This window comes from Hermetia illucens, chromosome 5 (genome assembly GCF_905115235.1).
Source record: "Hermetia illucens chromosome 5, iHerIll2.2.curated.20191125, whole genome shotgun sequence".
Lineage (NCBI taxonomy): Eukaryota > Metazoa > Arthropoda > Insecta > Diptera > Stratiomyidae > Hermetia > Hermetia illucens.
The window spans coordinates 71,014,909-71,027,964 of NC_051853.1; the positions used below are offsets into that span (position 1 = coordinate 71,014,909).

Sequence of the window (13,056 nt, forward strand, 5' to 3'; positions counted from 1 at the left end):
GTGAGACATCTAGCGGCATGAGGAACTTCTTAGCTCAGAATGAAACCAATCCGAAGATTGGGCATTAACCAGGAAGATGGAAGATAGTATGTAGCGCAGAACTGAATCAAATCATAGCAGATATTTATACCCCACATAAATCATCTGTGGTTTCCATTACCGAAGGCACATCCCGATGGTACCTAGTTGATAATTGTATTGGCTGGATTTTGATGGAAACAAAAGTAAAACAGCTGCGTGCTAATAATTTCCTTGCTTTAAAGATTATTAATAATTCTATATCATTGAAAAAGATAAAAAAAAAAATATTACATTCACTCAAACCCTTGTGGAACTTCAATCAAACGCGATGCATTCCAATGGCAGCACTGTTTATGTGGTAACTGACCGCAGTTAAAGGCGAAAATGTCGTCCTGTCAGACGTCAAATAAGTCGGGATGTAAGTGAGCGACAACATAAACTCGGTTTCGAGCATAAATTGTGTGCAAAGAGAAAATGTAGTGTGTTCCTCTCAAGTGTTAAAGTGTCCGCTATACACCGAAAAACTGAGCAGGCCATTGCGAGAAATTTGTAAACGCGCAGATCGAAAGAAAAATGTCATCAACGCCAAACCCCAAACACGGTACGTCCCACGGCAAATTACTTTCAGAGAATATCGAGGAAGTCAACTGTTCTTCTCTTCTTGGAAATTCCAATCGTACACTATTCGGTAATGATTGCGACATGATGCAAATTGCTAATGAAGTATTGGGGATTGTTTGGCCGCAGGGAAATTAGGAAGTCTCGGAAGCCTGGAGGAATGCAATTGGCTCCAGATGGAGACGTGCGCTGCGCCGTGCAGAATCGGTTGGAGTGATAAGTGCCATCCCCCGGTCACGAGACTGTTTTCGTTTTACTATCGAAAGTTTACTCTGATCAGCTCGAAGCGATCGAGGTTTGTTTTAATTCTGCCTCGCGCTTTGAAATTCTTGGCCGGAGTTTATTTATATCTCGTCGCAGACATTACCTCAGCGCGCCTACACTAGCTCAAGCAAGTATGCTTCCAATGGGGCTTGTGGGAGTGCAGCTGTTGCTCTCGTGCATTTCCGCTTTCGATTAAACCCATTCAAATGCGGTAATTGCGATAAATGCACTTCGGTAATGTGCGACCGTGCATTTGATGAATGAAGGGACCGAGTACGTGCACCGTCCACAGTGCAAAGTTCATGGTGTCATTAAAGCGACAGTGGAAGATGGAAGCGACCAACCATTTCCGAGAAGGGTAAAATTATGTGGTATTGGTCAGTTACTTGGAAATGCTTGAGGAGGAACGCTTCTTGTAAATTTCCGTAACTGCTTGCAAAAGTACAGTAGCGTCTGGACCGGCGTGGGGTGCCACTTTGTATTCAACCATTCCTTCGAAATACCGTTCAGGATCTCCGCATTCGATTTATTAAAAAAGAAAAATGTTTCGTCAACCCATAACTCGTTCCTGGATCTTTATTGGCATGAAATTTAATGAAAAACAAAATGTTGCCAAGATAATCTCTTCCCAATGGTTCCTATTAAAATTGCTCATATTTAGCCACTACATAGTGACTGGCGCAATAATACAATTAAACTTTATCAATAAATATGAATGAAATATTTAGACCTCAGTCAAAACAGCCTCTAGTTCGGTAACTCTAGTCCTCTTTAAAAAACAATTGTTGCAAAGGGTTTGCCAGGAGAATTCCTTTGGAGATGTTAGGATTTTTTTAGGACTATAGAGAATTTTTAAAAATATAATGATCCGAACTGCACCAATGCCGAACGCAAGTTGACAAACAGTTTAATACACAGGAGGGACGTGACTCACGGTCAATTTTTGTGAAGCAAAAAGAAATAATGCAACTGGGTAACGTGACTCAATTTGAAGACGTATATGAGCTACGAAGGTTTGTGTTCATGTTGCACTTATAACTACGACTTGTCCGGACTGTTGGCGGCTTTGGTTAGCACCTAAAGAATTCATCGAGTCATATTAGGCACTTCAAATTCAAATTATATAAAAACAAAGTATAAAAATTGGAACGAGCTTACGAAAGGGATTTGAATGCTCTTCTGATAGTCTTAAATGTATCGCATTCTTTAACGTGTATTTACCCTTTGATGAATGCCATTCTGAAAACTGTTTACGGCGTAACAACTGGTGTCCGATCTAGACCTACCTTTGACTCAAGACACGCCATCCCCCCCTCTGTAAGCTGCCAAATAACCGTGCACGTCATAGCTGTTATTGTTTTTTTTAATTTATGTGTAGCCAAGATCTCCTGCCGATGTGGCTGAATGCTTTTTTTTTTACATTTTGGGCTATACTTATCATTATGTCAATATCATCAGCATGGGAAATAGTTTAGCGAACTCTCTCATGGCCGTCAACAGTTTCACCCCGACTATGCTACTATAGAGGCCTTGAAGACGATTAAGAGATACTGCAAACGAGCCATATTCCAACAATTTTTCTATCGTTTACCGCAGGAGAAAATCTGATCTGTGAATTATTTGCCTGGAGTGGACTTCCTGTGGTATGGGCCTATGATGTTGTGGACGTATGGGGCTATCCGGCCTAGCAAGATATCGGAGAATATCTTACAGATGATACTCAACAAGGTAATGCCTCTATAATTGCTGCACTGCGTGACCTCTCCCGTTTTATGTATGAAACAGATAATGCCTTGTCGTCCACACCTTAAGCATAAGTTAATATATCGGTTAGTGTAACTGGTTGCCTCCATATTCAACCAATTCGGCTCTTGGCGACTTATGATTCTTTAGACAACGGATTGCATGGGTATTTCTTCCTTGCTTGTTGGTGGGCACGTTTGTCCGTGGTCTTCAATTGGCGGGACATCCAACTCACCGATATTATGGTTGTTGAGCTGTTTATCATACTATTCAATCCATCGCTCCAATATGTCTCTACGGTCCGAAATCAAATTTTATTTCGACAAGATGAGCATCGGGGTGTATATGGCCTCAGCCTGCTGACTTATTGGTAAAACTTCCACGCCTAGTGGGATTGCTTCCTGTACTGCGCGACTTTACACTCCTGTTTGTTTTCCCAAGGTTCGCTTAAAAAAAAAAAATGGTTTCGTTCAGGGCAGCAGCAACTCATGAAACGCTGCCTCACCTCTGCCTTTGGAAGAGCGTAACCGAAAATGGCGGCAGATGGTAACCGCTAAATTTATACATAATCGCAAACATGGTATAAGTGCGAATTATATTAAGGTGAAATCCGTCGTATGTTCAGACATCAACTAGGCCGAAGTAAATTTTTTTGTTGAGAATGCAAGGAGTCCTGGGTCCGCATCCATTTGATGAAAGACGATTAACCCAAAAAAGTAGGGTCCGTGGGCCAAGAAGGAGGAAGTAGGTTGCTTCCCAAGTGCTCCGGTCCGTCACCTTGCACCCTCAGGCTGATAGGTGGCGGCGTTCGATTAACACATGGTCAATTTGGTATGAGGATTTACTTTCCCAAAACCAGGTACTTTCAACAACCATTTCGTGTGACACTTCGTGAGCGAGTCCGCAGTACGTTGTTATTGGCACTTCTGTGCAAACTATGGGAGCCGTCGTATCGCCCGAATGGAGACTTCGTCCCTACTTGACTGTTAGAATTTCCGGGGGCAGCCTTCGAGCGTTCGCTCATCTTCCTCCGACCCTGCAGTCACTTATGTGAATATGAATGATGATTAGGCTTATATTTCGAAATGTTCACCGCAAATACAGAGTACATGGCCGTTGATTTATGCTTTCAGAGCCGAAAAGAACAGATTTCATTTTTTTGCCTCGCTATGAAACCTACTCCGAGCACACAGTAGACTTCCACTGTAATGTATGGTATAGTGGCTCTTTTTAAGGTTTTGTGTAAAACAAAACCTTATTAGAATCGAGACGGTGTCTGTCTGTCCGTCTGTCCGTCTGTCTGTCTGTCTGTCACACCCGATTTATTCGGAAACGGCTGGACCGATTGTCACGAAAATTGGGGAGAGTATGTAATCTGGTGATCCCTTTACATGCAGTAAGTGGCGCTATCTTGTGTTAAGTTTAAGGGGGGGCTCCCCGTACATGTGAATGGAGGGTGCAAATTTTTTTTTCACAGAATGTAGCCAAGTAGGTTATCAAATGAAAGGTCTCAATTAGTACTTTTCGAATCTGGTTCAATATTTGATATCGGATGTAACATAGGGGAGTGAGGGTTGAAAATATGACCCACAAAAAGTGTAACAGGTCTCGTTCTCAGAACCTATCCAACCGAAAAATCTGAAAAAAATCACAGTGGTGCATCTCTACGAAATCTAGGCCTCAAAATATATCCGGTTCCGATATCTGCACAAATAAAGTTAATAATAGTATATTTCCACATTTTAGAAATTTACTCGGGACCCCCCTTATGTTCATCCCAGAAGTACAAAATTCGGCATGCGTGTAATGAAGACTATAATGCACAGTTTGGTCAAGTTTGAAGAAAATTCAACTATTATTAACAAAGTTATAGGGGGTGAAACTTTACAATTTTTTGTGAATTTCGTGCACTCTACAACCCGCATGACGTCATCATCACATATCAATTCGTCAATACCACAACGAAATGAATTCTTATGAATTGGGTCGCAGAGAATTATTTTGTTTTAGTTTTTTAGTTATTTGTCAACCAGACATGTGTGTATGTAGGTATATAATATATGCGTGCTAATGAACTTTGCGGGTAGTGCCTAATTCAGATAGATATAACACGTAAATCGGAAATATGGGTACGATAAATTTAGATACGTGCATATATGTGTACAGTAGGTAATAGGCAGTTTGTTTGTTTAGGGTGAGCGTGATATCTATGGCTCTAATATGTATGTATGTCTCGTAGTTTGGAAAAATATGAAGGATCATGTTGGATTTGTAACTATATACGGACAGAAAAATGTGCGTCTCTTACATAAGATGAACACAAAACCTTTATACCCGAAGCGCGAGCTTCCGGTATTCCGACTTGTTTAGTTAACTAGTCCCTGTCTAACGCATCTCTTGTTATGCGATGATATCAGGTCTATATTGGAAAAGAGAAAGCTTAGTAGCTTTTCGATCGGTTTAGATCACATCCGAAATGAGGATATCCGCGATCGTTATGGGGTTGCACCGATCGTGGAAAAGTTGCGAGAGAGGCGTCTTCGATGGTATGGTCACGCAATTCGTGCAAACGAGAATTCACTTGCAAAGATTGGTCTGAACATCGAAGTCGATGGTAAACGACCAAAAGGCAGACCTAAGCAACGGTGGCTTGATACGCTGGATGGGGATTTGAAAGCCTCGAGATTGCACCCAGATCAGGCATTCGATAGAGCCAAATGGCGAAGCTGATCACGACGAGCCGACCCCGCTTGTGAACGGGACAAAGGCTGAAGAAAAAGAAGAAGATGGACCGTACGTTCAATAAGAAAAAGCGCAAATCCTTGGTCCTTTTCGTTTGCTGGGTCCGTTGTTGTGTTATCAGTCAAATCTAAGGCTGCTTCTGTGGCTTCTTAACTATATTTCGTGTAGGATTATCAGCTTTGCCCAACCTGGAGGATCAGTTGGTGCAATCTGTTCTGTTTTTAAGGGCAAGAGGGTCGGATTTCTTCTTCTTCGTCTGTAGTATTTCATTAATAAAGAGCTTCCAGCGATCACTACGTGGAGATGGAGATAGAGTTTGATAGCAAAGCTGTTAGTTTTGGTTTAACAGTCATTTTCCATTTTACGCTCCATCGTGAACACCAATGTGTGCTTTTACCCTGGGACCTATACTATCCTTTGAGTTTCTAAACTTAATATTGATTGTATATTGTCGCCATGTAGGACATTTTCGTAAACAAATATTGACAGTAGAATTGTTCATCTTTTGTTCTGCCTTCGCGTAGATCACTTTGGATTTTGCTTCCCTAAGTTAACCTGTGTCTCCACTTGCGCCCGACTTATATATGAATTCCCGAGGGTGAAAGTGTATTCTACGGTCTAAGACAAGGGGATGTCCTATCATGCGTCCTCTTTAACCTTGCCCTGGAGAAAGTGATACGCGATGCAACATCGGACTGGTCAAACGAAAACAATAAAGGTAAGAGATTACAACTTTGAGACCGTTGAAAATTTCTCCTATCTTGTGTCGAAAAACACAACCGATAACAACTATGACGATGAAATCAGCGCACGGTGGTTGGTTGCCAACAGAGCCTATTGCAGTTTACAAGAATTGTTTCGCTCGAAACGTCTCATCATAGGGTCAAAGCTCTTACTGTACAAGACTCTGATCTTATCAGTCCTTATGTATACCTCGGGGACCTGGGGTCTTAGCAAAAAAATTGCGAAATCTTGGCCGCGTTCGAGAGAAGAATCCTCCGAACAATTTTTGGCCCCTACGTGAAGATGGACGATTCCGTAGTCCACATAACGACGAAATCTATGAGGGATACCACCAGCGTCTGGTTGTAGATAAAATTCGGCTCAACAGGTTCCGGTGAGCTGGTCACTAAATCCGTACGGATGAGGATGACCCAGCCCGGAAAGTCTATAAGGGTAATATCTACTGTAGAAAAAGAAGACGAGGCAGACCCTGCCTGAGATGGAGCGATGGCATAGGTCAGGACGCCAGACAGCTTTTAGGGATATCGAATTGGTGGACCTCCGGGCAAAACCGGGGTGTCTGGAGGTCCTTACTAAGGCAGGCCTAGACCGGATGTCGGTTGTTGCGTTCTTGTTGATTCATCATCATAGGGCGCTGTGCGTTGGATGTCCCGTGTGACGGTGTCGATAACAAGAACAAAGAGGAATGGTGAGAGGGCGCTTCCTTGATGAATACCAACAGAGACACGAAGCGGTTTTGATACACCCGTCATACTTCGAACTTTACTTATCGAATGGTGGTAGAGCAATTGAACCCAGCGCACGAGTTCTTCTGGCACTAAGTGTTGCAGTAAAGTATACCAGATGAGTTCGTGTGGTACACGGTCAAACGCTTTCTCTAGCTTCAGAAATGAAATGTAAAGAGGGCGATGCTTCTCACAGTGTTTCTCCATGAGTAACCGCGCAGCGTGTGCTGCGTCAGTAGTTCCGCAGTTCAGGATAAATCCAGCTTGATGCACAGTTATTTCAACGATTTCGCGAATACGGTTGTCAAGAATGCGTTCAAAAATCTTCCTGGTATGGAGGAGTTACCGTATCGGACAGTAATTTGAACATACTACTGGCCTACCTTTCTTTTTCCATATTGGAATTATGATATTTTCTTACCGATCAGATGATGTTCTACCACAGTGTTGGGTCCTACTTCTTCGCTTTTCAGAGTTTAGATGCGACGATAATGATTGTGGCAGTGGAGGATGGACAAATTCTTCTGTTGAAATCTGCTCAAAATATTCCCGCCGTCTATCCGTCGCGGATTGACGATCGGCAAGCAAAGTACCGTTCTTGTCATTAATGCAATAGAACTGTTCGATATCCTGTATGCGTTTGTGTCGGCCTTTGGCAAGTCGATGCACATCTCTCTCACCATCCCGGGTGTCCAGTTTATCGTGAAGATCTTTGTAATGGACCGCTCGGGTGACAGGGATCGCTTTCTTCGCTTGCCGGCTGGCATTCTTATAAATTTGCCAATTGGCGAGTGTTTTATCGTGGTAGGTAGGTACGTTTCTTTTCATTTCATTTTAACATCATCATTCCAAAACCAAGTATCTTGGTTGATGTACCGCTTACTTGGCTCGGTGACACCGAGGGTTGCAGAGGCCGCTTTGTGGATCGTGTCTTTGACTTCTATCAATGATTCTTCCACATTCAAAATGGTTGGTAATCGCGTAAGTGAGATCATTTCTTCTCATGAAATCGCCACCATTTAATGTGCGGCGGGCCACTGCGTTCCTCACGCTGTTTTGTCGGTGGTTTAATTCGCAGGACGGCAATCAATTGCCGATGTTGAAATTCGATGGTTTCATAGGGAACAGCTTTGCCATCAGTGACGGTGGTAAAACGTCGCCGTCTTATAAGAATATAGTCGATTTGTGTTTTACTATTCCCACTATAAAATATAGGAAGATGAGACAATCGTTTGATGAACCATGTATTCATAAGTACAAGGTCATGGGTGTCTGCAAAATCGATTATAAGCTCGCCACCCTCATTGGGCGCTCTAAACCCTTTCCGTCAATGACACCTGTTACCGTCTGCCTTTTGACCCAGATCATCATTAAGGTCGCCTGCAATGATGATATAATCAGCAGGCAAGTTCCAGGCCTTTGCACCGAGGAGTCGCCAGAAGGTATCCTTCTCGGCATCAGGTCGACCTGTCTGTGATGCGTACGTGTTGAAGAAGTGAATAGTGTGATCAGCTGATATATTGGTGAGTTCCATCAAATCGTTGGGCTGCTTTAATGGCATCACTGAAACCCTCTAAAATGGCAATGCCAACATCGTATTGGGTGTGTGGAGTATCAAAATAGAGAAGTTTATAGCTATTTTTACCACGTTCGCGTTCTAAGTCGTGACTTAGCTATTAGTACAGTATAGCTAGCAAAGTTATAGCAGTTCAATTTTTTAATTTTGCGGGAATTTATTGCATTTAAGTCCAGAAAATAAGAAGCTGATGTCATAATCAACGAGAATAATTTACATACGAGTGATCCGAAGGTTTCCATATATGAAGAAACAACTTTTTCACCATTCCATATTAAGGTTTTGTTGAAAATAATACTTTATTTAAGTTAGTTCACTGTCTCTCGGTCTGTCTGTCATAAGGACTTCTTTTAGAAACGGTTGCACCCCATACACGTTAAAGATGAACACTGCATTTTTTTTTATCAAATATAACCATGTGGGGTATCAATGGTATCGATTAATACTTTCCGAAGAAGATTAGTCTTGACATTAGTGCTCAGAAACTACCCAACCGAAAAATCTGAAAAAAATTATGATGATCCATGGACATGGTATCTAGGCATCTAAATACTGTACCTTACGGTATCCGTCTGAAGTTAATTTGGAAAGATCTAAAATTAGCTCGAAAATTCTGAATTTGGTTTGGTAGTCACACTTGCAAAATCTATATATGACAGCACTTTTCTCCCATGGGCTACTATCTGATGTTGGTCCTTGGCATTTCAAAATCCTTGCTCTTAAACTCCTTGGTTGGACAACTACGTATTCCAACTGATGATGCAAAAGAATGTGCTACTGGTGTTGTTTTGTACAACGACTCTCCCATGAATTTTGGAGTTCTGCAGATGGTTGGTTGCCTTTGAATAGGATTAGGTCTTGCAATTCTTTGTTATCTACCCGCCCTACGTTGCCACTGTAACTTTCGAATTTTGAAATTTTCGGCGATTTCTAATTCGTTATATGAAAGATTTAAATCCGTTTTTGCTTGGTGATTCACTATTTCCTGTTCTTCGCCTAAGATTCTCTTCTGAGGAATCGGATATTTGAAGGTATTGATTATAATTAATTTGTGATTGGCGATGTTTGATTGCCCGCCCTTTGGTCTATCCCACGCAGCTTTGCTAATAGTGAAATAGACTTTATGCACTACTTCTATCCTCATAGATCTAGTAGGTTTAAATTAGGCTATCTTGCAGGACATCGTACTGGCCCATAATGGTCTATCAACCGCTCAAGGATAAACTTCTACTTTACATTGATTTTCGGAATTTACAGTAACACTTGGAATTTATTGGTGTTTTTTCTACTAATTTAACTTTTTAGACTTCTCTTATGAATCGCCAGTAATTGAAAACCAAATACCCTAAAGTGTTGATCCTGTCTTCCAATTATTTAATAAAATCAATTAGGTCAATGAAAAAATAAATCAAACAAGGAAGGAAGGTTTTTATCTATTTTGTGCCTTAATGTTCAGATATTTGGTGTTTTTTTTCAATGAGTGGTTTCTCACTACTATAGCTACCACAAATTTAGTACTTACGTAGTTCAAATTCGAGAAAATTAGGTTAAACAGCAACATTTTACAGGAATCATACACAATTTTTGCATTTCAAGACATTTCTTCTACGCAGCTTCACAATTTTTTTTATTTTGGAATGATGCTTTGCTACGATTCGAAATTTATTCCAACGGTCTAGCTGCGATAGTGTTTGAGTTATTTCGTTTTTGCTTCGTATTGCAAAAGCGACGATTTTTTAGAAAATAAAATGCTTGTGGCAGCGAAAGGGTTAGGAAATTGAAAAAAAATACGCAATATCTTCTGCTCGGAATTTTATGAGGAATCATATGGCATATAGCGTGTTCGCTAGTTTTGAAGGAGAATGGGAATGGGAGAATGGTTCTATTAGGTTGTTGCGCATGAAATGGCCCGTTTGGTATTAAAATTTGAAACGACTATAAAGTTTACAAAAATTCATTTATTTAATCAAAATAGGTGCCAGTCGATTCAAACCACTTCTCCCAGCGATATAGAAGAGCATGTCTGCTAGTTTCGTAGAATTCCAATTTTCGGGTGTTGATAAACTCGTCGAAGGCAATTTGAATGGCCTCTTCATTCCTAAATTGTTTTTCCGCCAAAAAATGGTCCAAATGCTTAAAAAAGTGGTAGTCGGTTGGCGAAAGGTCCGGTGAATTTGGTGGATGAGACAGAGTCTCATACTGCAATTTGTTCAACTTTTGAACCGTTGTTCTGGAAACATGAGTTTGTGCACTGTCGTGAAGGAGTATAACACCATCTCTGTTGACTAATTTCGGCCGTTGAATTTTTGGTGCATTTCCTCGAGTTGGGCACAGTATTTCTGTGCATTAATTTTTTCTCCAGGTGCCAAAAAAGAATAGTGGATAACTTCAGCTGTAGACCACCAAATAGTCACCATTACCTTCTTCGAATGGACGCTCAGTTTCGGCATATGCTTCAGTGGCTAATCAGCATCTAGCCATTGTGCTGATCGGTGACAATTGCATTTGTAATATCCACTTTTCATCAAATGTCACTATTCTGTGGAAAAAAGGGATCGCTTTTGTTGCGGAAGAGTAAAGAACTGCAAATTTCCATTCGAAGTGCCATATTTTGCTCCGTAACGGCATGCGGAACCCATTTGTCGAGCTTTTTCATCTTTCCAAGTTGTTGCAAGTGCCGGGAACTGTCGAATAGTGTACGTCCAGTTTCTCTGCAGTGTCCCTCACAGACTGACGTGTGTCGGATTCGACTAGGAAACGCAACTCGTCGTTGTCAATCAATGGTCCTGGATGTCCACGTGGCTCACTTTGAAGGTTTACGTTGCCTGACCGGAATTTTTCGAACCACCACCGTGTGGTTCGTTCGCTTACCGTATCAGCTCCAAATGCGCTGTTAATGTTCCTGGTCGCCTCCGCTGCTTTATGACCGAGTTTGAATTCATACAAGAAAAAGTATACGTTCTTGGCTCTTTTCCATTGTTTTTATTCACTGTTATCAGAACGATGGTCAACACTGAAATGACTTCTTGATTAAATGTAGAAGTAGTTAGTTATACTTCATTATCCGACACCAACAGCACCAACTGGTGGTGGTTTGAAGCAGTAAAATCGCAACTAATTTCACTTGATTCTCAAATCGGCCATTTCATGTGCAACAACCTAATATTATATCTTTTATAAATTCTGAACCACAATGAGTAATACCACTTTCAAATATCCAGTTAAATCTTTTCAAATTATTTGCATTGCTATTGTTTCTTCAAATTTCTTTCATAATATTGCCTACCCCGGCTTCAAACGTTTCAATTGTTCACCTTTGTTGAAGTTCAAAATTTAGTTTCGGCTAATATTTTCAAAAATATCTGATAGATTTCTTTAATAAAATTTTGAAATTTACTACATGGAACATAACTTCAGCGACAGACAGTACTGTTGTGTTCGCTCATTGAGTGTTTATTTTCATTTGCTCATCTGCACAGTGTGGAATTGTTAATAATATTCAGCGAGACGTTGGGCGTCTGAATCCACACTCCACTCAGTAATATCACCAGCAACGACTGAGAGACAGTGTTCGGGTCGAGGCTGTACCGAGGGGCGCATAATTGTAAGCGGATTAAGTGTAAGATTCGTCTGTCACCAGCAGCTCTGCGAAATACCTAAGCGTGTTAGTCATTTCGGGTTTGTTTTACATCAGTGACACAACTGTACAATTATTGCTAGAACATCTGAACTCTGCCGTGATAGTGCCTTGTCAATTATAGTTAATCCGACGTTGTTAGTGGCGCTCTACGTTTTTACCCAGAGGAAAGTAAGTGTTGTTAGTCGAAAAGTGTCCAAAAGCACTTGATCCCAATAGTGGCTGGTTACCTTGGCAACCTCTGTAAATAGACATTGTGGTGTTGCACTTGCATACTATCAGTTAGTAAACTAGAATAGTGCTCGGTTCTGTACGTATGCTGCTTTCCATCGCTGCGTCATGCCTGCCTCCGTCACTTTGGCGATATAAGGGCATGATCGTCTGTCCACTTACTAGCGCAGTGAATCATTCGCGTAGTTCTATCACATTATTCTGAACCGCGTACTGACTAAATCAAAAAGACATAAATCGTCACATATTTAAACGTACGGAATCCAATGCGAATTTGAATTAGTTTTAAGCATTGCAGTGAAGCGAAGCACCTTTCGAGCAAGCCTTCAATCATCACCAAATGGGGCCCGGGTGGGTGGCGTTGGTATTCACTTGCTGTTCCCTTTTTGGAGTTGTAATTGTCTCGTCATTGCAAATTGCCATAATTAGATTGAATCCGATAAACATTGAACTTTTGAAAAGACGATAATGAGTGGTTAGAGAAGATTTATGATGTGTTAACTGCCTTGAAAATTGGAAGGAAGACAGGCGCAGGGCATAAGAGTTCTTTCACGGATAAATGGCGAAAAGCAACCACCATTGATTTATTCTACTTGTTATTCTCTGCAGCTACTCATTATTTGCTGACCATATTAGATCTGTTATGTGGCTGGAAACGCTTTTGTTTTTTATGTCTATGGAACCATTTGCATTGCGTAAATATTGATATAGGAGTTACGAACCTAAAAAAATCCAAGATGTGAATACGAAGACTT

At 41.1% G+C, this 13,056-nt stretch overlaps 1 protein-coding gene across 3 annotated transcripts in view; it reads left to right on the forward strand.

The window, feature by feature from the left end:
- The first annotated feature begins 393 nt into the window (after positions 1 to 393).
- Positions 394 to 13,056, forward strand: part of LOC119656514 (guanine nucleotide-releasing factor 2) — a 43,738-nt gene continuing 31,075 nt past the window's right edge. For all 3 annotated transcript variants that reach the window (XM_038062855.1, XM_038062856.1, XM_038062857.1), the window contains exon 1: positions 394 to 622. In XM_038062855.1, coding sequence (XP_037918783.1) covers positions 595 to 622 — 28 coding nt within the window. In that variant the 5' untranslated portion in view covers positions 394 to 594. The remainder of the gene's footprint in view (positions 623 to 13,056) is intronic.